Consider the following 25,379-nt stretch of genomic DNA (forward strand, 5'->3'; position numbering starts at 1 on the left):
GGTTAAATCACAAATATATAATTTTATTTTATTCCCATGATGAAGCGCAGGCTTAAAACCAAATAAACATGTAAAAATTAAAATCTTTTAAAAAAATTTAATGTAAAATACTTATATTATTGACATATGAACAATTTTTAAAATGTTATCATGTATCTTCTTATAAATGTAATTTATTTTATTTGAAATTATCTTTTAAAAAAATAAATTAATTATATTTTATTTTTATTATTATCTATCTTAAATTATTCTTGATTAAATTCATATAAAAAAATAACAAAACTTTGATTACCATCATTAATACATAAAATAATTTTGTATCCCCTTTATATAGTCACTATTATATTAATTTCGATTTCTTTTCTATAAATTAATTTAAGTAAAAAAAACAAAATAAGAAATAATATTAATATCAGCACATAAGAAAACCACCTATTTTTATTTAATTGTTAAATCAAAACTTAATTAAATTAATGTATTTAATTGGATAAAGACATGACAATAGTATTAAACCTTACAGAGCCTTTTCATTCTAAAGCCTAATAAAAAATTTTCTTGGAGCTAATTCCTTAAGAGTGCCAATCTTACCTCATTATTTTAATTAGAATGGCCACTCCATTAGTAAAATCTGTTCCACCAAATCATTCCTCCCTCTGTTGGTCAATCATGAATATAACCAAAAAAGAACAGAAACCTCGTGTTAAATCATTTTCCAGAGATGGGTAGCCTATATGAAATGGAATATGGTAATGATTTTTAACAATACAATAGACATTTAACAGATTACTACTTACAGTTAGACATCCTACAAAATAATTTGGAAATTCAAAGTGAGAAAGAAAGAACTTCTGTTTTGTGGAGCTGAAAATAATGGGAACACTACACCATTCATTTATTTACACAAACAACTCAACGTATAGATAGGAGAACATCCAAGAGATGAGATGCTAACCCCACAAGACACTTCATCTGTAGCAACATACTACAAAATAAATAGAACCACAAGCAAAAAATTTGTTTAAACCCTCAACCTGGACCTCACAGGTTTTAACCAAACAATGTTTTCTATTATGCTTGCCAATTATATTATCTAGTCTTCTCAGCTGCTATCCTTTGAGGAAAGGTTCCAAAAACTCTGTCCCAAAACGCTGAAGTGATCCCAAAGCCCTTATTTTGAATCCTGAAGTGATGGTTCAAGTGATATTTCTGCAATAAACATGGTCAAATCATGGCAACAGAAAACTTATCCAAAATCTGCTACTACTACTTTGATGACGTCTAAAATCAGCTTTTATTCGGTGGAACTGAATATTTATAGTGAGAACCTGCTCTAGATAATGATGAGTGTTAAACTAGCAAGAAAAGTTGCCTGCAACCAGTTAAAGCACAAGTATCTTACCTTAAGGCTTTTAGGAATTTGTTTAGTGGGCTGACCATGGTGTAGGTAGTAATGGGTAACATCATACATAACATACCCCAGCAAACCACCTCCAAACACAGCAGGAGTAGTGGAGGGAGTGGCTAAAAGCTTAACCAGGTTCCAAAACTGGTAAAAAGACAGCAAAAAACAAATGATAAGTGGAAATTAAGGAATTGGAATAATTCAAAAATACATGACTTACACAAGAAACAAAATGCTTTTCATCTGTACTTTTAGAGTTCAGAGTTTGAGGTTTCAAAGGATTTTGGATGACATTATCAAGAATAACAGGAAATGGAATTACCAACAGTTAAGGTAATTACACACATAAACTATTGTCAGACCCCTGAACTCATCTACTTGAATGGAGTCCTATAGCAAGCATCATGTAATATATGAAGAAACAAGAACTGAAACAAAATATACATACCGGTATGCATAGTACAGCAGCTGCAGCAGGTGGAAAAACAAGCCTTAGGCCATCCATAGGGTGCTTATGGTGGCAGCCATGAAGAAGATAGTGTATAGTGTTTCCCCTATACCAAAGTTCTCAATGAATTGTTACATCATTCTAGCATACTCTGAAGGCTAACATACACAGAAAGCAGACTAAAAATTATACTACAAACAAAAATATGGGAAAAATATGTGTATGTGTACAAGAGTCATGAGCCAAGGAGATAAAGAACTAACCAATAGCTCTTTGTTTCAATGTGGAAAAGGAAACGATGCAAAATATATTCCAGAAATGTCCACACAAAAATGCCAAAACCGACCATTAAAGCTATTTGGGGAAGTGTATGCCCCATACGTATAGACATGGAGATGCACCAGCACACAACTGGCAGCCATATGGTCGGAATTGCCCACCAGACAGTGCGGGTCAAGAACTGTTTCAAGTAAAATAAGTCAAAGAAGCATTAGCATGTTCCTATGACAAATTGCAAGCATAATGCTTAACTAAAATATTTCAAAATGTTTGTCAATACCTCCCAAAAATCACTCTCAAAAAATCGAGGACCCTCCTTGCTCACAATAGGCTGGTGAACCCAATCCTGATAAGCTTCTCCCAGGTGACCAACCTGACATAAATCCTTAAGACAGTCAAAATCTATAATCTGCAATTGGAGTTAGATATCCCCACACCTAATTTTCTCAAGATGATCTCATTGTTGCCTAGGATTTCTAAAGAGGATTTAAAAACGGAACAAGGAAGCAAAAGCGAGTAGCCAAAGAAAGTCAAGGAATAAAACAGAACAAAACGTTGTTAAGACGTTAGTGTAATTGAAACAGCAGGAAACCATCTCAAGGAAATAAACAACAGGATCCACTAAACGATAAAAAATTGAAAAAGGAATCAATATCTCACACTCCTTTAATCACGAAAGAAACTGAATATGAGAAATGAAAAACAATTACTATAACATAGCTGTCAACTATTCATGCTTGTCCCAAAAGATAAAACAAAAATCAAACATACGATTTTGGTACCTGGAAGACAAGGGGTTTATTCAAATCAACGGTGAATTCCTGTGCAACCATCTTGGCAACTGCATAAAGAAATCACGGTTTAGCAAAGGATTAATAAATTATTAAATTTTGCTTCAAAGAATTAACAAAGAGAAGTAGGATTACACAAAATTCTACTTATCTCAGTCTATCAGAAGTTCATTCTATGGAATATATTCGAAATTTAAAATTTGCATTTCTACAAACACGTTTCGCCACTAGTGAATAAAGGCCGGAATCAGATTCCAATGTGTAGGATCCACTAATTATTCAAATTCTATAATACTAAATAAAGAATTCCCAGTAGATTTTTCTTCTTTTTTAAATCTCATTCTTTTAGTTTACATCCTTTCTCAGCCATCAAACAGAAAATTGAAGCAAAAAAAAAAAAAAAGCCACTCAAAACTTAGTAAACCAATCACTTTCCGATCATGGATGAATCCCAGATTCAACCATGTTTTGGTAGCCAGATTTTCTCAGCACCCAAACAACAGAAAACACAATGTACTTAACAGAACCATCAATGAAAACCCATAATTCAGAAGAAAAAAGAAAACAATTTACCCCAGATCTAGAGATGAGAAAACCAGAAACCCAAAAAAGCAAATTACAAGAAAAAAAAAAGGCAGAAACAAAAGAAAAAGTACCAACCCAAGACAATGTGGGTTGGATCAAAGCCAAACCCACGAAGCTTGTCAATGTAAGGAGCACCTCAAAGACGAGCGTTTCGGCGGTTTTTTTGGAGGCTTCTGCTTTGGGGTTCTTTTTTTTTTTTTTGGCTTTGGTTTCGGCAAGTGAACCAAAGAGGGGCGAAAGAAAGGGAGACCTTGGGATAGCAATTACTATTATTTAAGGGAATCGTGGGAAGAGTGCGAGCAGATCTTAGCCGTTGATATAAAAAATTCTTGGATCCTCACTTTGGATTCTAAATTTCCAACGGTTGCCAGCCTGCCAGTTTTACGATCCAGCTTTGCATGGGTGGAAGGCAAATCTGTGGCGCATGTTTCTCACATGTAGCGAGAGAAGATTGGTTGATGGTATTCGGTCCTTCCCCTTGTGATTTTTTTTACGATCTGTTTTCGGCTAACTGCCGGTCAGCGCCAAAAGAGTTGGGTTTGTTGGAAAACCATTTTTTTTTTTTTTTAGCTACATAAATACTACTTTTCTCGAGTTTTATTTGTTTAGAGTAACGTCCATGCCCATGCCATAATTTTCAATTTTTCTTTCTTTAAAATAATTTGTATTTTATTTAAAATTATTAAAATTTTAATCACTAAAAATAAAAATTCAATAATTTATAAACAAATTACGTAATTGTTAGTTGAAAATAATTAATTTTGTTATTTTTTTATTCCTAGGAAGGAAACTGAAAATTACGAATAAGACAAGCACAAAAAATATTTAATGGCACCCTACACCAATAAAAATATTATTTATTTACCAGTACATAAAAATCTGATAATTATATCAAACAATAGCATTTTTGCCCATCCGTATGCGTCGGACTATTTTTTAATGTTTAAAAGAAGAAAATTTTTAAATTAAATAATATTATTATTTCTTCCATCTCAAAACATTTATTAAAAAAATTTAATATATTTAATATTAAAATTTAAAAAATTTTTATAAAATTAAAGATTCATTATTTTTAATATTAAAAAATAAAAATAATTTTAAAATATAAAAAATAAGAGTTTTAGATGTTCAAAAGATAAAATAAGAAATAATTTTGAAATATTTCAAAAAAGAAAGATGAACAAAAATAAATAAAACAGAGGGAGTATAAAAATAATATTAATCAATTATAGCAAAGAGTAAAGTTTTTTAATTTTTTTAAATCAATGATGAAAATAGAGATATTAATAGACAAAGTATGAGGCAAGTACAGGGATATAAACGAACAAAGAATTTAACGAATCGTTTATGAACATGTGTAGTATCTATTCGTTTATATTTGTTTATTATCATTTGTGAACATATTTGGTTTTTATTTGCTTATATTCGTTTATTAACCTTAACAAATTATTTTGAACAATATTTTTATTTTCGTATATTAAATCAATCGAATACGAATAATAATCTATTTGGTTCATTTATATTCATGAATAAACTCGTTTAAAATTCATTTATTATTCGCTTATTATTTGTTTGTTGTTCATTTATGATCATACTAACAAAATTACATTTTTATCATTTATCTTAATTCAATTTTAAGGTTCATTTATATTCATTGAAATTTGTTTTTATTCGTTTATAGTTTATTTGTTTAAATTTATTTGGTTATAATTTGTTTATTATTCATGAACATATTCATTTATATATATTCATGAATATATTCGTTTAATGTTCACGAATGAATTCGTTTAACTTAATTGATCTGTATACTAAACCAAACGTAAATATCTTATCATTTAAATGAGTCAAGCTCGAATGAACAAAGCAATTTTCTTACTAAACACAAACCAAGCCATAATACCTTTAAAAATAAATTGATAAACCACAAATATATGTTTGTTCATTCATGTTCGGTTCTTTATAGCCATAAGTGGGTAGAGTATTGTCTATCATCATCTTCATTTACGAATTTTTATATTATACTTATCTCTATACTCATATCCAATTGGTATTAAAATCTATCTCTATTTTTGTAAGTATTTAATAGGTATGAATAATCCCTGTACCTGTAGCTTTTAGAAAAAAATAAAAACTAAAATGTATTTTTTAAATTTTAAAAAAAATTATCTTACATATTTATGTAATTTTTTTATAAATATATAATTTAAATAAAAATATATTAATTCCAATTAATTTAAAATAATATTTTAAATTATTTAATAAAAATTTATTTACAAATATATATAATATAAATGTAGAGTATGGGTACATATATGAGACAGATACTATATTATCCATTCTTATCCTCATACCGAGTAAAAAATTTAAAATTATATCTACCCTTATCCTTACAATATAATACTCATTCTTATCCCCATTTGAACAAAAAATCATATTCTTTATTAAATATGAATAAAACAAACATCTTCAAATGAAAAGATTCCATTAATTAAGAAAGTAAAAAAGAAAAGTTATTTTTTAAAAAAAATTTAAAAAAATTTGTATTCAATAATTTTTCATTATTTAAAATGGTTATCAAATTAAAAATCAAATGTTAATTTTTTTACAAAACATTTTTTAATTATTTTTTAACCAAGTTAGTACCATTTAGCCATAAAAAACCAAGTTAGTACCCAAAAATTATTTTTTAAAAATTTTAAATCGATTGATCAAAATATTGTATTAGGTTAAATATAAAAACGGCACATGTATTACATTTTTTCTGTCAATTTGATACCTAAAATAATAAAATTATAAGTTTAGTACTCAAACTTTTAGTTTGTCATAACAAAGTAATTTTCTTACTAAAAATGAACTGAACTCGAATACCTCTAAAAATAAACTAACAAATCACAAATATATATTTGTTCATTCATGTTCGATTTTTTATAGCCCTAAGTGGGTATAGTATTCTTTATCCCCATCTCCATCTGTAAATTTTTATATTATATCTATCTTTGTACCCATATCCAAAGGTTATTTAAAATCTATCTCCATCTTTACAAATATTTAATAAGTATAAATAATCCTTATACCCGTAGCTTTTAAAAAATAATAAAAACTAAAATGTATTTTTTTTATTTTAAAAAAAATTTATCTTACATATTTATGTAATTTTTTTTATAAATATATTAATATATAATTTAAATAAAAATATATTAATTCCAATTAATTTAAAATAATAATTTAAATTATTTAATAAAAATTTATTACTAAATATATATATTTTTGTAGAGTATGAATACATATATGAGACAGATGTTGTATTATCCATTCTTATCCTCATACCCGATAAAAAATTGAAATCATATATATCTCTATCCTTACAATATAATACTCATTTTTATCCCCTTTTGAACAAAAAATTAGATTCTCTATTAAGTATGGGTAAATTAACATCTTTAAATGAATAGATTCCATTAATGAAGAAAGTAAAAAAGAAAAATTATTTTTAAAATTTTTTTTTAAAATGTTTGTATTCAATAATTTTTCATTATGTAAAATGGTTATAAAATTAAAAATCAAATGTTAATCTTTTTACAAAACAATTTTTAATTATTTTTAAGGTAATGAATAATTATTTTTTAATCAAGTTAGTACCATTTGGCCAAAAAAACCAAGTTAGTACCCAAAATTTTTTTTATTTTTAAATTGATTGATCAAAATATTGTATTAGGGTAAATATAAAAATGGCTCATGTACTACATCTTTTTTGTCAGTTTGATACCTAAAGTAATAAAATTATAAGTTTCGTACTCAAACTTTCATTTTATCATAACAAAGCAATTTTCTTACTAAATACGAACCGAGCCTGAATACCTCTAAAAGTAAATGAACAAACCACAAATATATGTTTATTTGTTCATTGTTGGTTCTTTATAGCCTTAAATGGGTAGAGTATTCTTTATCCCCATCTTCATATATGAATTTTTATGTTAGACCTATCTTTGCATCCATATTCAAAGGGTATAAAATCTATCTACATCACTGCGAGTATTTAATGGGTATGAATAATACCTATATTAGTAGCTTTTAGAAAAAAATAAAAACTAAAATGTATTTTTTAAAATTAAAAAAAATTATCTTACATATTTATGTAATTTTTTTATAAATATATTAATATGTAATTTAAATTAAAATATACTAATTCCAATTAATTTAAAATATTTAATAAAAATTTATTTACTAAATATATATATATATAAATATTATTGTAAAATATAAGTACATATACGAGACGGATCTTGTATTATCCATTCCCATCCTCGTACCCAGTAAAAAATTTAAAATCATATCTATCTCGATCCTTATAATATAATACTCATTCATATCCCCATTTGAACAAAAATTTAGATTCTCTATTAATTATAAGTAAAACTGACATCTTTAAATGAATAGATTTCATTAATGAAGAAAGCAAAAAAGAAAAGTTATTTTTTAAAAAATTTTTAAAAAGTTTTATATTCAATAATTTTCCATTATATAAAATGGTTATAAAATTAAAAATCAAATGTTAATTTTTTTTACAAAACATTTTTTAATTATTTTTAAGGTAATGAATAATTATTTTTTAACCAAGTTAGTACCATTTGGCCAAAAAAACCAAGTTAGTACTTAGTACCCAAAAATTATTTTTTTATTTTTAAATTGATTGATCAAAATATTGTATTGGGTTAAATATAAAAACGGCCCATATATTATTTTTTTTCTATCAGTTTAGTACTTAAAGTAATAAATTTATAAGTTTGATACTCAAACTTTTATTTTGTCATCCAATTTAGTACCTCAAATAATGCCATTAGTTAATTTATTGATGTGGCATAAATATTTAATAAGATGTCCACATATGTCAAAAATTCATTTGACCCCACATCATCAATTGATATGTTAATATTAAAAGAAAATTTCAAAAAACTTAAAAAAATCTATAAAAAATTTAAAAAAATTTCAAATATTTAAAAAATTTTAAAAAATTATAAAAACTTATAAAAATCTAAATTATTTTTAGAAATTATAAAAATTAAAAAAATATGACAACTTTAAAATTTTAAAAAGCTTAAAATTTTAATAAAAAAATGCAAAAAAAGAATTTAAAAACACAAAAAAAGAATATTTTAATAAAAATATTTTTTTAAAATTAAAAGAATTAACAAAAACTTAAAAAATTGAAAATAAAAATCTAAAATTTTTGTAAAATTTTGAAAATTAAAAATCTAAATTTTTTAAAAATTCTTAAAAATTTTAAAAAATTATGCAAAAATAAAAAATGTTCAAAAATATTAAATATTCTAAATTATTTAAAAAATAAAAAAATTTTAAAAATAAAAAATAAATAAACTTGAAATTAAAAAAAATCTTAAAAATTCATAAAATATATAAAAAAATAAAATTTTAATATTCATAATAATAATAAATTTTTAAAATTTTTTTGCAAATTTTAAAATATTTTTAGATTTTTTAAAATAGTTTAGATTTCTTATTTTGTATTTTTTAAGTTTTGTGAATTTTTTTAAATTTTAGGAAAATTTTCTTATTATTAAAATTTTTCAAAATTTTTATTATTTTTATATTTTTATCAATATTTTAAGATTTTTTTTTCAAAATTTTAAGTTGTTGTAATTTTTTAAAAATATTTCATTTTTAAAAATTTTATTTTAATGTTAATATGGTAATTGATCATGTGATACTAAATAAACTTTTGACATGTGTCAATATCTTATTAGATATTTATACTACGTTAGACATTAGTCTTGGACACTAAAGTGGATGATAAAATAAAAATTAAAGTACAAAATTAAGAATTTTATATTTTTAAACACCAAATTGATAAAAAAAAATGTATAATGCATAAGCTATTTTTATATTTATCCCTATTGTATTTAATTTTTTTTATATAAAAATACAAATGTAAAAACATATATGATATAATTATAAATAAAATTGGTTATTAGTGTATCATATAACTTATTTTGTATTATATTTAAGATATGGAATCACTTAAATTAAAATTAAAAATTGTTTATAATATTTATATCATTAATATTTAACATTAATCATTTTTTTTTTATCTTTTGTTCTTTTATCATATATCAATTAATATTCTTTTAATTTCAAATTTAATACCCACATTCAAATTGATATAGAGATTAAAAATTTTTGACTTTAATGGTTTTAATATTACTTTTTAAATCTTTTATAATATTGCCAACTATAAATTTCAATAAAAAGTAAAAAAAATTAAAAATTAATATGAAACATTTCAAAAAACTTGTAAAGAAATTAACGTAATTTTGAGAAAATCTAAAATAGATGTGGATATTAATTTGAGAAAAAGAGAGTATGTGTTTTCATTAATTTTTCTTAGGTTGATTAATATTACTAAATTTTTTATGTATTTATTATTTATTATCTAATAATTATATCTTATTAACAAAGAAAAGTCAATTATATCAGTTGTATTTTTTAGGTTGATGAGTTGGAATCTGAATGTGACTTAAAATGGAGGATACGTTCGATTTGTCAAATAAAAATGAAAGATCGAAGGAACGTCGAAATTGTTGGCACACTCCGGAAGATAAATATAAAAAATAAAAATAATACAAAAAGGTTTTTTGAACTTTGATTTGGGTTCAAAACTCAATCCAAGTCTAATTAAACAATAAAGTCCTAAAATTAAAATGACTCAAAGGCCCAATAGTGACCCTGACTCAAATGGGTTATTATAAATGCCATAATTTCAGTATTGGACCAAAAATAATTTTAATAGATCTTGAATAAAATGAATACAGTCATCAGTCAAATTTTATTTGAGTCATCGTTTTTATCAATCCAATTAAACTATAGCAAGCTAGCACTATAAATACAATACTCCACATCATCACAATTCACAATTTTAAAAAGAAAAAGAAAATTTTTAAGACTTAAAGCCTTTCCAAGTCTCAAGAATCAAATTATGAGGAATTAAAAAAATATGATGAACACATTTTTTGGAGTCTAAGAATTGTTAAGAAAATGGTATTCGATATTATTCAACCTAAAGGAAGAAGATCAATTTTATTTTTTAAGATCAAGTCAATAAATCTCTTGCGGTATTCAAAAACAAGTTAACATGACTTTTTGAAGCATTCAAAATCAAGTATACTAGATCCTTGAAGCAGATTTTTTTCGTGAAAAAAAAAATTTTAAGAATTTTTGAAAATTGTAATTTTCACAAATTGATAAATAAAATTTTGACTTGTCTCCAATTTTTTTAATTGCTATGACGTCATTTCAAAAATAAACAAGCCTAAACGAGCATATAAAGGATTCAAAAATTTGGCATTTAAAGATATCAACAGGAATGTTCCTACTCAGTGAGGATTGAAATAGAGAGAGAACATCAGTAAGAATATACGAAAACACACAACTTTTCTTGATTCTATAAATAGTCCATATGTAAACATACAGCAACATTTAACTAAAATATCTATATATGTCCAACTATACAATAATACAATGGAAGCAAGCTCTTCCCAACCACCCAAAAATGAAAAGAAAAAAAAAAAAAAAATACTCCTACTAAAACATTGACAGTAGGTAAGTGGAGTTTACAGCTCAGCTCGGAGGGACACCAATCAATTTTGCTACTATTACGTACTATAATTAATTTTACCACGAGCGGCAGCATTAGCATAAAATAATGAAGAAATTTGTAATAAAATATATAATTCAGAGATAAAGAAAGAGGTGAAGAAATTTGGCTGTCAATTGTGATTGTGATGGTCCAATGAAGATGAAGATGAAGATTGGGTTGATATGGTTGTGGCTGAGGCTGATGATGTCCTTGGCGTTGCCGATTGTAGATGCGGTTGCTTCAACACCACCGTCGGCAGAATGCTTCTTTTCCTCCTTTCTTGCTCTTTGATTAACTCACCCCCAATCATCTCTATTTTCTCCAAATTTGTCACCTCACTCCTCTTCTTTCCTTTGAAAAGATGGGACTCCACATTTCTTTGTGCCATCATCTCCTTTGTAATGCTCATCAGGACTTGGGATTCCGAACTTGACCTTTTACTTTTAGGCATAATGTTAGAGATGGAGCCATTCCCCTGAATTCGGACATAGTTGCTTCCACCAAATTCTCCAAACGCCATCGAAACTGCTTGATCCACCTATCAATATCAATTTCAACATGGAATTAACTAGCTCCCTTTCACAATCAATTCATTTAATTATAATTAACATGCTCTCTCTCTCTCTCTTTATATATATATATATATATATATAAAACAAAACAAAACCAAAACAAAAACTACTTATAGTACTACTACAACTACTACTTACCATATCAGAAGCTCCCTCGCCGGCTATTCTAAGAAACCTTGCTTGCGGCGGAGTGAGATTAAGACCGTCGGAACCGAAACCCGACTCTCCATTCCCCAAAGACAACACCAAAACATCCTCCATGCCATTACAAAACGGAAACTCCTGCTTATTGTTTAGCACGTGTGTTATCGCTGCAGCCGTTGGATTGTTCATTGCCACCCCGCCTTCCACGGCCACGATCTTCGTTCTCTCATCCACCGATCTCATTTCCACCGCTCCCACCACCGTCGGATCAGCCGACGTTGCAAAACACACGTCCTTCATCTTGAAGTCATAGCCATCCATTTCCAATGCATCAGCGCGGGAAAACAAGAATGGCCCGTGGGAACAAAGATCATAGCAGGGTATCAAAACCGGCTTCAACGTATCTTTCAAAGTCAGCTCGCCAAAGGTTTTGGTCAACAGTTGTTTCTGTACCCTTGATGAACGGAAAAATTGACGGAATATTCCTTGAGGCGATGAGGGGAAGAGTTTCCGACGATTTTTTACGAGGAAATGAAGAGCTTGGTCGGCAGTAAAAATGGGGGCGCCATTTTGACTGCGAGTAAATAATAATGCAACGAGAATTCCACCAGCTCCGGAGCCAGCAGCAACGTCGAAATAATGGGCAATGGTGGCATTGGCATTTCCTGATTTCTGACGGAGAAAGGTTTGGAGGGTGAGGAGGGATTGGGCGGCCAATATACCATCGGAAAAGCTGCCACTGTCAATGGAAAGGATTCTTACTTTCCCAGTTACATGTTTCCCAGATTCCATTGCATTGACATTGTGGTAACCGAAAAGAAATCTGTTTTCAAGGATGGAGAAGATTTGGTTAGTAAGGCTGTCGACTTGGTTCATTGGGAGAGCCATTTTGGACGAAAATAAAAAATTAGAAACAGTGGAAGATATGAGAAGGAAAGTTTTAGAAACAAAGGGAACGGAATTGGATGAAGCGGACAAGCTGATACACACGTATATATATATGTGTGTATATATATATATATATATAGTGATAGAGAAGAATAAATAAATTTAATAATAATAATAATAAAGTTTCTGATGACAAATTCGTGCGTCTATCTTATTGTGTAGAGAAGAATCCAGGAACATTCTTTAAGCTGACGATTAATCGGCGAGTATTTGGAGGGGATTGGCACTAGATTGCAGTCTGCCCTTTCCTGCCCTGCCCTGCCCAGCCATTATTAGTAGTAGGCAATAGTATTTTATTGGAAAGTACTTGCTTTACTTTGCTCCGTTAGTACTCCCATATTTATATACTGTATATATGTCTTTTTATTGTCCTACCCTATTTTTAAATTTTTATGCTTTGGCTTTTCAATTGCATTTGAAATGTGGTCAAACAACAAAGAAAAAGATAAAAATTAAAAGACCACTTCTTTGCTTTTACTTTTACGTTCTCTCGTAAGTCTTAAAATTTAGTTTCTTTTCTTTCTCTTCCCTCCGTTTTAAATTAAAATTCTAATTCTAATTCTTTCTTTAATTCAATTTTCTGTCCCGCCTGCAGTGCTGCATGTCCGGAGAAAGGAGAATTGTTGTAAAAGCCACTTTAACCCACCTACTTAACTAAAACTACTAAATTTCTTCAACATTGGATTTTAGATAAAATTTTTTTAGATTGAATTTTTATCCAGACTAATTAAATTTTTTTTGTTAATTTTATTTTTAAAAATATTAAAAATTTATTATTTTATTTAAAAACAATCAATTTTAAAAATTGACGGATCAAATTGAATTTAACCTTGGTATAAATTTTAGAAGATCGAATGAATTAATAGGTCCAGTCGATGACCAGTGAACAGATTTACCAAAAATTATTATCCGTCCTTACAGTTAAATGTTTTAATTCAGTTTTGACAAATATCAAAAAGTAGGAATGAGAACTAAAAAGAGAAAGAGAATCCGAATATTGAACTTCCAATCTTGCGACAACCTGCACCTATGGGCCATAAGGATATACATTAACAATTTAAAACATGTAATTTTTTTTTATTTTTCATTTTACAATAAAATTATCAAAGGTGAGCTATTTAATGACTGTACCCTACAAAGTTAAGTCAGTACCGGTGGTCAGAAAGAAATCGGAGTAGGCCCATGGAAGATCATGTGGTGGTCTCTCTCTCTATATATTTTTTCATATTCACTTTTTGGTGGAGCCAAAAGCCAAAGCAAGATTATCTGATTTATTAATGTACGGCTGGTTGTACCGACAATTTTCTTGCTTACTTTATTTGCTAGTTGTATCAAAATATGAATATGAATATTGTATTTACTTCCTAATTAATTTGGTTTTGGTTTGTGAAAAGTATTAGTACTAGTATAACCATCATTTATCATCGGCCAGACTCCAGCACTAACAACTCATGTGTAGCTAGATAGATTAGATGTTGTCGATTCCAGTTGTCAATGGATAGGGATATTTCATTCATACGTATAGCCACTACAGCTTTGACTCTGCCTTGCCTTTGGACACATTCATTGGACAGATTTTTTTTGTCCGTATTCATCATCCAATCCTGCCGTCACCGGATTTTTAGAAATTGTGAAAAATACATTTTCGCTTTTTAGTAGGGGTGAATGCTTGGAGACAAATACAATTACTTTTGGTAATTTAATTCTTCACTAACAAGATTTTTTAGCACATTTTCAGTAATTTCATATTTCTGCGTTTACTTTATTTTATTTGAATCTAAAATTTTTGTTTTTGGATGACAAAAATGAAAGATTATTTATTTTTTTTTTACTAAATTACTCTTTAAAACAAAAAGATGTTTTTATTCAAATGGTTTGATTCTTTTCCAAAGGAATCGATTTTTTTAAACAAAATAATATCCAAGAGTTTTTATGTTTCGGAGGATCGATCCTTGTGAGAAAATGATCAATCACGTTTTAAACATAATGATACTCAACAATTTATGCTTTAGGTAATCTATTTCAATTAAAAAAGGATCGATTATTTTTTAAACAAAATGATACCTAAGAACTTTTATATTTTAGGGACTGGTCCCTTTAAAAGAATCCTTTTTTAAGTAAAATGCCTCTTATTAAAATGATATTATTTTATATCTATTAAATATTTTATTTATTATAACTTATATTTAAATTAAACTTTTTTATCTATTGACAATTGATTCTAAATTAAATATTTGATATAATTCAAAGATTTTTATATTTGAGAGAATCAATCATCTTATATAAAGGATCGATCAATTTTTCATTTAAAGGTTAAAATGCCGTTTAAAATCAATTTCCTTGGAAATGAAACATTTGAAATATTTTAAGAATTATAAAAAAGTTTAAAAATTGAAATATTAAAAAAATAATTAAGAAAAATTAAAATTTTGAAAAACTCTTAAAATTTTAATAAAAATCTTTAAAAAATTTAATAAAAATTGAAAAAAATTGAAAAATTTTTTTTTTAATAAAAGTAAAATTTTCTAAAAATTAAAAAAAACACACAAAAAAACTTAAAAAATTTAAAATATTTTGAAAAATCTAAAAATATTTAAAAATTATGAAAAATTTTTATTATTTTGAATCTTACAATGTTAATTGTTTATATATTTCATGAGTTTTTTTAGATTTTTTTAACTTTTTGGATTTTTTATTAAAATTTTAAGTTTATTTATTTTTTACTTTTAAAAGTTTTTTAATTTTTTAATAATTTTTTTTTAAAATTTTACAAACTTGAAAAAAGTCGACCTACGACAATAATAAGGCCAGCTCATTAGCCTTAAAAGAAAAAACCTCAAAAAGATATTACTTGAAAAACACCAGAACCTAAACTACTTTAAAATCCAAGAAAACCACATCATAACAACCACTTAATAAGGACTTGGAAGATTGGATGAAAGCGATAGAAAGAGAGCTAAAAAAATAATACCTCTATTTTCAATGACAAGTTCAAGTTCTTAGAAACCTCCCCCTTTATCGGGGACATCCATCGAGCTTTTCCCCTCAAAGGATTTAAAATTCCAACTATTGAGACCTATGATGGCACAACTAATCCTTTTGATCATTTTGAACTTGTCAAGAAAAACATGCTGATCTAAAGAGCCGATGAACCATTGATGAGTAAGGGTTTCGCAACCACCCTTAAAAAGGTAGCTCAATCTTAGTATACAAGCCTTAAGCCTAGGTCAATTTCAACTTTCAATCAACTCAATCACTCATTTTTAATCCACTTTGTCAATAGTCGCTGAATAAAAAAAAAAAACCCTCAAGTTTAATGTCCATTTACCAAGGACATAGGGAATTTTTAAAGGAATATGTAACGTGTTTCAATGCTAAAGCTTTTCAAGTTAAAGATTTAGAGCAAGCTGCTACCATTGCCTCCCTACAAGTGGGCTTAATGATAAAGAATCCCACTTTAAGCTGACTTTCTTTGAAACCCTCAAAAACCTTAGCCAATGTGCTTTTGATAGAAGAAAAGTACATCAATGTCAAAATTACGATGAAAAACAGCCAAAGTGAAAGAGAGGCATGTCCTCACAAAGGACATAAAAAGGGTATAAAGGTCTACAATCACCCAAAAATAAAGAAATCTACAAAGGGGTACCTTTGGGTAAGGAGCATGAATAAAAGATATGATAACTACATAGCACTGAATACCTCTCAATAGAAGATTTTGATGTAGATTGAAAGGGACCCTAACTCAAATAGCCTAATCCATTGAGACAGAATAATAGAAAAGACTCGAACAAAATATATGTTTTCCAATGTGACTATGACAACACGATCGATGAATGCATTAACTTGAAAAATAAGATTAAAACCCTGATAAGAATAGGTCAGCTAGATAGGTTCATCAACAACAAAAGACAAAGGCAAAATAAAAGAGATTTTTCAAGAAGAGAATATGATGATTGTTAACTTTTTAGGTGAGATAATGATCCAAGATAGGGTAAATTAGATTTTTCCAAATTCTTTTCAAACAATGATTTCAAGATAATTGAATAGGAAATTAAAATAATAAGCTCTTTAATAGAGATATAATGCAATCAACAACAATTAATGAACCTAAAATCAAATATAAACAATAATAAATGTAAAAAAAATAGGGATAGAGAAATTAAATACAATAATTTATAGAGGTTCTATACTTTTTCACAAGGCACCTATGTCTTTTCTTTTAACTACCTACACCAAGCTTCAATTCACTAATCTTGAATTAGAAAAATACAACACTATTTTTTTCTCTCTAAGGCTAAAGATAGAAACTTAATACTCTTTACTTTTCTAGGCTAAGTAGCAACCTCTCAATCTCACAACTTTAAAAGGATATCTTACTTCTTGATTGTAAAAATACTCAAATAATTTTTGCAAACTAAAACACCTTTCAAAAGCTAAGTGTTTGTTTAATAAAGTATAAAGAAATCGATGAAAGAATACAACAAAGATAACTTTAATACAACTAATAGAAAGATATGAAATTTTAACTCTATAACTCTTAATTTCTTGAGAGATATGAATGTATAGCTTTTTAGATCTTCTCTTTTGGCTTTAATGGTGTTGGAAGACTTGTGTATATAAAGAAATTGAAGAGCTAGCCTTCGGGATAGTTTGGAAGAAGAAATGCCAATTGAAAATTTGAAAAACTAGCCATTTGGAGCAATTTGTGAAAGACCAAATCAATTGGTTTTTTGACGGGATCAATGATGTGCCTTACCTAATCGATCCTCTAAGGCCATTTTCATGCATCCATGGCTTTTTAGAAAGGGAGAAGATCAATCCTGTTGATATGGTGATCGATCTTATGTATGAAACCCTATATTCAATCGATCTTTTTAGTTAAGGGATCGATTAGTTTTTGTAAAAGTAAAACTTGAAAGCTTTCTAGAAAGAAAATTAATTGATCCATTATAATAGAAGATCGATTGGTTTAGACAGGGTATCGATCCTATCCCTTAAGGGATTCATCCATTCTTTCCCAGCTTACATAAAAATGTTTTAAATCAAGGAAAAAGTTGGTTTTTTATTCTAAAACATATTTCACTTGATAAATCACTTGAAAACATTTTCATTCTAAGTTCAAAACATACTTCCAAGTTTTCCAAACTTTAGCACATCAAAAATAATTTTGATAAACAAATTATATATTTAGTACAAAGATAACAAACCATAAGAACATGTACTAACTAATTCATTTTGCAAAATCATAATCAAGCTTATTTAGCTTAATGTGTTGTCATTTCAAAAAAAAGATCAATTCAAGATTAACAATCTTTTTATTTTTTATATGAAAAAATTTGAATATAAATTTGCTTGATGAAAAACATTGAAAAACATTTTAGGTTTTGAAAATGGCTTTCAAAAGTTTTAAAAATAGCTTTCAAAAATCATTTTGCAAAAATGTATAGCAAAATTTCCTCTTAATTTATGCAGCTTAATCTAACATAACTCAACAAACATATATTAAAGCATATATATCAAATTATATAAACATATGCATACATATGTCAAAGCATATAATACAATTAAGCACACACAAGAACATATGCATGCTAAGCACAAACAAATTTATCTACATGATATTCCTTCTCCTTTTTATCATAGCAAAAATTCATGATCAAATAAGCACAAAGAGGCATTAGCAAATATATTCATCAACTATTTCTCCCCCTTTTTGTTTAAACTCTTTATACCAAATATTTAAGCTCCTATACTAATTGCTATAAGTATATAAGAAGAAATATCTATAAATTCTTTCTTTTTTATCATTGCAAAAGAAAGAGAGATTAATTCAAGGTATAGGACAAAATACATGATACTAATAACATCAAAAGTATTTTGAATGCATGTAATTAAATAATGTTCACAAGAAGTTCACAAACATATATTCAAACACAAGAGCATAAATGTATAAATGTATCCAATTTTAACAATTTAGCACGAAATCATTCGTAATTTACTACATGAAACTTATGAGCAAAAAGATAAAATAATGATATGCATGTAACTCATAAATCATGTTTTTATAGAATGTGCTTAAAATCTAAAATATCAATAGCAATGAAGTATAAATTTAAGCACATGTATTTAAGCTCATACCAAATGTTAAGGATAACAATTGTTAAAGATATGTTATCACAAAGTATACTAATTGTTATTATAAAACAAATCATTTTAATTCAAGCAAAATTGTATTCTAAGATTTTTATCCTTTTTCAAAATAAGGACTAATAAATCTAAGGCAAATACAAATTTGCATAAAAGGCACATAAATAAGCATCCAAGAAACTAAAAAAATTCTTTAGCAATTTTGTTCGCTAACTTTCAAAGAGCAAAAATATTTCATGCATAATTAGAGTTCAATCAATAAATCTAAAATGATAAGAGCAATTTTTTATAAGCATATCCTATCCAAACAAGAACCATAAGCTCATACATATGTAATAAAATATAAATACTAATAAGTGATAAGGTTCAATCAATTATCATGTCATAACAAAAAAATTATTCATTCATGATTTTCCAAACATGATGATCACATATGCTATCGTAAAGAAATAATAAAAGCATAATTATTCAAATATAATCCAAATTATTTCAATATAAAGCAATATTCTAAATCTAAACATATGCAATTAGTCAAACATATATTTCAATCAAAATCATACAAGCATATGCAAAAATATTTCAAATCATATAGCAATATAGTTAATTCAAAAAGATATGCAAGCATTTAGGCATAATATGATACATGCTATTTCATGATCTCGATCAATGAACATATTCAAAAAAAATAATCTATTTAACTCATATCCATAGCCAAAGATTCAAACAAATATTCATGAAATAAAAACTTTTAATCAAAGTAATCAAGAACTAGGCATGAATATTAATCAAAATGCATTTAGTCATTCCAAACTTTTAAGAATGTTAAAAAAATTTCTATTGTAGACACCCCAACTTGTCCAGGGTTGATTTTGTTTTTGTTAATAAAAATAAAAAATAAAAAATAAAAAAAATCTAGCAGGTTGAGTTTGTGTGAAACTATGTGTGTAGACTGAAAAGTTTAAGTTGGATTTAAAATTTAGAGTTAAAACTTTAAGGGGATTAAAACCTTTTCTAATTTAGGATTCTTTGAATTTAAGCCCATAAATACATACCCATAATACATAAACATAGAAAGGCAAAGAAAAAGCACATAGGAAAGCAGCCATAAGTTTTAGGGAACTCTTTGTTTTGAAAAGAAGATTTGAAGATTTTTTTCTGGAAAAATCTAAAAAAATTTTAGATTTTGATGAATTTTTTCATATTTCAGTGAAGATTCTGGCAAGACTTGAAGTTTCTGATTAGATTTTTAATTTTCGATGAATTTTTTGACGAGTTTCCCAAATTTTAATAGGGAATCCCAAAACACGGCACCGGTATTCATCATTTTCTAAAGAGAGAGAAAGGCAAAAAGAAGAAAAGAGTGAATGAGAAGATGAGATTTGAGGAAAAGAAAAAATTTGGGCATTTATACTGCCCAGAAATGACATCGTTTTTTACTTAGGTAATTTCAGAATTCGTGTGTTTCTATTCAAGCCGACTCGATCCGTAGCGTTTAACCCACTTTTGACCTGTGTCCTAATCTTAGCTCAAGCCAAGCCGAGCCGTGAAGTGAGCCATTCCAGTCGTTGTCCCTCTATACAATCGAGCCACATGCTTGAATCGAGCTGAGCCATTTTCCTGTTTTGGTATTTTTATTATTTATTTATTTATTTTTAAAGTATTTTCTTACATGATTAAATTTAAGAAAAAATGAGAAAAAATTAAAATAATATAAAATAAAATAAATCTTTTAAGAATAAATAATAATTATCCAATGATAAAATTTTTAAAAATTTTAAATGATAAATTTCTATAAAATTTCTAGTTGAGAAATTTTATCTAAATTTATCCTAAATGTTGGAATAATTTAGATAAAATTTTAATAATAATAATTAATATTTATTTTCAACAAAAATAAATAAATAAATAAATAAATATGTTGGAATTTAATGTTGATTACCAGTGATGAGATTCTTAAAAATTTTAAATAGTAAATTTCTTAAGAAATTTTTAAATGAGAAATTTGTCTAGATTTGTCCCAGATTGTGGAATAATTTATATAGAATATTAATAAAAGTAATTGTATTCTTTTTCAAATAAAATTTTTGGTTAAAAATATTTGACAATTACTCAATAATGAAATTCTTAGAAGTTTCAAATGGTAAATTTTCTAAGAAATCTCTTGGTAAAAATTTTCTTTAAATTTGTCCCAAATAGTGAAAGAATTTAAATGAAACTTCAAAAAATAATTGTTATATTATTTTTTTTTTCAAAAATAAAAAAACAAAAAAAAAATTTTAAATAAACCCAAATGGTGAAAAATTTAGAAATCAAAAAGAAAATTCTAAATTTACCCAAATTGTGAAAATTTTAAAAATAAATTTAAAAATAAAAATAAGTTTTGATGTTGAAATTCTTAATATTCCCAAATGGTTGATTATCTAAGAAATTTTTAGGTGAAAAAATATTTCTAATTTTGGCCCATATGATGGATGAATTAGATATATTTTCAATAAAAAAAAATCAAACAAAAAAAATTATTAAATCTTTTTTCGACGATGGAGCATCTTCAAGAAAATAAATGAGATTCTTAAATACTCTTGAGGTAAGAAAGTATTTTTAAAATTTTTACCATATTGATGAAAAAATCTTAAGAATTATTTTCAATATTTAAACATTAAAATGTAAGACCATTAGAATCAATACCTTAGGATAATTTAAAATAAAATGGTATTGTCATTTAAATGGGCATGTGAGGGGGCATGTGAGAGTGCTATAACCTTCCTCATATGTAACCAAACTCTTAAACCTTATTTTGATTAGTAGACTAAAACCTATTCTTTTAGGGACCTTTAGTCAAGCTTAGGAGTTTCTTAAAATGATAGATTCATTAGGTGACTAATCACACCTAGGTAAAAATGATTGGTGGTAACTCCTCTTGTTAAATCTAGTTATAGATTTACGAATCTATATGTTATGACAATTTGGTGACTTCACAGGGGATGAAAAAAGTCAAGCCACAAACTTTTAAATTTATGTTATCTTATGATCCAAAAGTTTGAAAATGTAATGATTATGTTATTTGTTCACTAACTTTTTTCTTTTTGTCTTGATTTATGGGGTTGAAAATTTTATGTTCCTTCACACATACACACACACACACACTATCATATGTATTTGCATTACATGAGCTCTATACCTAGGCTTTGTCCCTTTTAGAAAAGAAAAAGTACATATGCTATTGTGAGATGATAATCTCTATAATAGATAACAAAATACTCTCACTCAAATTGAATCATTTTCATTGGTAGCTTGTAATAGGTGAGGAATGGAATGCCTTACTATTTTGTAATGGACAATGATGTAAGTAACAATTTAGGAACCTTTAGTGGTCAAAATCACTTAACCCAACATATAATTTACACTTAAGAGGCTAGCTTTAAGATAGAGCCATTCTTACCTCTTGATAGACGTAACCCAAAGTTAGGACACAAAAAAAAAATAATTTGAGTGATATATTGATTATCTAACCATTTTCTTTGTTTTACTTTGTGCATTTGCATCTTTTTAATATCATTTAATTCTATGTGTCATTTCATGGTCATGTTTAATATCGTCATTTGTATCATTCTTATATAGGAAATATTTGCTAAATATCAGTTATTGATAAATTAGATCTCACACCTACATCTATGAAAAGCCAAATGCAATCAAATTACACATCAGATCATTATGAATCTCTTTATTAATTGAAAATCAAGTTAGAATAAGGTAAAAGAAAACAAAGTCATTGCTTGCTTGAAGGTTTTATCTCATCACTGCCTGAGAGAGTTCATCTCAATCTCCAATAAAATGACCAGACCAACCTAAGTAATATTTGGGGATGCATGAGTAAAACAAGGCAAGAGGTATTTAAGAATAATTATAGAGACATAGCTTTACTACTCCAAGTTGATGTGGACAATAATTTGATCAGAATCATCCTTCAGTTTTGGGATCCTTTTTATATGTGTTTCGTCTTTAATAAAATAGATATAGTGCCAATAAATGAAGAGTACATGGTCTTACTTCACTTTGATTTGCCAAACCCAAACAAGATTTTTAGTCAAATAAGATGGGTTATCGTTAGAAACTTGTGCAAATGCTTGGACTTAGCTTGCCTCAAGTTGATGCATGTGTCAAGACAAAAGGTGAAAGTAAAGCTATCCCATGAGGTTTTCTATGAGACTTTATCTAGGGGCATTTAGATGATGATCATGAGTTAATGGTAATGGTTATAGCTCTATATAGATTGGTAATCTTTGCAAAAGTCATTGGATATGTTGATATCATAGTAATAGACTTTGTCAATTAGTTAGAATATAAAGTCAATGTAGCACAACCATTTTAGCATAAACCATTCTTTTCTTGAATTATTATCGTAAAAATGGTAAATGTCAGTTTAATGGGTGTTTACAACTGCTTTATATATAGATGAAGAGTCATATTGAGTGTGAAAAAGTAAGTTGCATAAACCATGCCTTCATTTTAATATTCCAATCAAGGAGTTTTATTGCAGTATATGACCTAAAGCAAAGTCGAAAGAAGAATGGGTTTCATATTTTCTTACGCTTGATAGCCAAAGGATAATTTGGAGAGTACCTTAGATGCGTCATGTTACAATGTTATATAGTTATGGGAATCAACTTTAGGTGTTTTTATTGGGCCTATGGGGTACCGTTACTTATGCCCTAACTTTGGTAAAAAAATAATCTGGATATGAGCAATTTATTCCAGAAACTATAGACTTAACCACTGAGAATTTTTTTCACTAAAAATGGGCATATGGAATGATTGAAATGATAAAAAAAAAACATGTAAACAAACCATCAAGGTTAACCAAAGGAGGTTTACTGATGATGTCACCTCAGAATATATTATGTGGCATATAAAAAGGGGCAAAGACATTATACTTCTTTGAAAATGAATAGCTAACCATTCCCAAAAATTGATTCCTCAAGATCCCTTGCTCAAAGTGAAAATAGCTCTAAATTAAAAAAGATGAGCTGAAACAAGAAAATAAGTGATTGAAGGTAGAAATGGAAGAAAGTTTGAAGTTGCAAGAGCAAAAAATCCAAAGCCTAAGTTAGCAAAAGGATAAGTGGAAAGCCTTATTCAATGATTAGACATGACACATTCATCAGTCACACCCGAACTTGCCTAACTCTTAAAAGAAAATGAATTATTGAAAGTAAGGGTGGAAAAAATACAAAAGACCACTACTAGGGTGTACAAACATAACTAAATACTACAAAGGATAGTGGATTAGTGTACAACATAGGTAAAAGCTTTGACTAATAAATGTAAGAAATATACTAAACAGAGTGAGCTATAGAATGGCATGTGCATGGAAAAATAAAAACATCTAAGGTACTTGTTCGATTAGCTATGCATTATTGTAGACAAAACGTCAAAAATAAAAGAAAAGTGAAAAAATTAAAGGTCATGGTGTAACCAGTAGGAGTTCATGGGCAGCGATTGCTTGACTTCCTAGATGAGGCACAAAATCATTACCAGCAAGCTAGGAAATTCATAAGGAGGCATTAGAGTAATGTTTAGGAAATATTACATTGATGTTTAGGACTTTAGAATATTGTTTTGGCTTTGTTAGGATGTAGTTTTGAAATTTTATTAAATAAAATTTTGAATTGAGATTTCTTTTATCAATAATAGTTATGTGGCAAATATTAGTATATTACATTCATGCATTAAAATACCAAACATAAAGTATAACATTTCTAATAATGACATAATTATGGTATCCAAGGTTTAAGGATAGCTCCACCAAGCAAAAACCCCATACGATTAACTTACTAATACAATACAAGAGCTCGAGCCAAACCAATAGAATAAAAAAATTTCAATTGTCTTGAAAAGATAGAGAAAGTTTAAAAAAAGCTTGAAGGGTAATTGAGTAAGATTTTAGATGTTTTGAATAAATTGAACAAGGGCAATGGTATAGAAAAAAATACTAACCAATAGGTCATCTATCACAAGAGGTCGTTGATCCTTTATACTCTCTTAGTTTTGGTTTGCAGCAAGCCCAGTCCACACAAAATGCATCACCATAGTAGTTCACATACCCTGAAAGGTATACAAATCCTAGAATGCCATTAACTTCAAATCTAGGGCATTACCATAGCTATATAAATTATATCTTTATTAAAAAGACAATGGAACCAATCTAAGTCCCTGATCTGGATGATCTAAAAGAAAAAAAAAACTAAAACCAAAAAAGGACGAGTTACTAGGGGACTCAATAGTTGACAAAAAGATACATATGCTCAAAGAAATGCTACAAGCAGTAAAGGACATTGGTTTTTATGATTTTGTGGATGATGCTGGGTTTTGTTTAGTCCTAGATGTTATTCTTCATTTGAAGTTTAAAGTACCA

At 27.4% G+C, this 25,379-nt stretch overlaps 2 protein-coding genes across 2 annotated transcripts; both read right to left on the reverse strand.

Moving 5' to 3' along the window:
* Window positions 1-831: 831 nt before the first annotated feature.
* LOC111275410 (dihydroceramide fatty acyl 2-hydroxylase FAH1-like) lies at window positions 832-4,014 on the reverse strand. The gene is made up of 7 exons (XM_022860787.2): window positions 3,581-4,014; window positions 2,912-2,970; window positions 2,410-2,502; window positions 2,114-2,310; window positions 1,851-1,956; window positions 1,400-1,546; window positions 832-1,206 (listed from the first exon to the last, which is right to left on the reverse strand). Exons 2-7 carry the CDS (start codon window positions 2,960-2,962, stop codon window positions 1,087-1,089), a joined length of 714 nt encoding a protein of 237 aa, XP_022716522.1. The 5' UTR covers window positions 2,963-2,970; window positions 3,581-4,014; the 3' UTR covers window positions 832-1,086.
* Window positions 4,015-10,934: 6,920 nt separating this feature from the next.
* LOC111274110 (patatin-like protein 7) lies at window positions 10,935-12,862 on the reverse strand. The gene is made up of 2 exons (XM_022858761.2): window positions 11,867-12,862; window positions 10,935-11,694 (listed from the first exon to the last, which is right to left on the reverse strand). The coding sequence occupies exons 1-2, from the start codon at window positions 12,758-12,760 to the stop codon at window positions 11,287-11,289; spliced, it is 1,302 nt and encodes a 433-aa protein (XP_022714496.2). The 5' UTR covers window positions 12,761-12,862; the 3' UTR covers window positions 10,935-11,286.
* Between the last annotated feature and the right edge of the window lie 12,517 nt (window positions 12,863-25,379).

Source organism: Durio zibethinus, chromosome 26 (genome assembly GCF_047325235.1).
Source record: "Durio zibethinus cultivar Kanyao isolate XHJ-2024 chromosome 26, ASM4732523v1, whole genome shotgun sequence".
Lineage (NCBI taxonomy): Eukaryota > Viridiplantae > Streptophyta > Magnoliopsida > Malvales > Malvaceae > Durio > Durio zibethinus.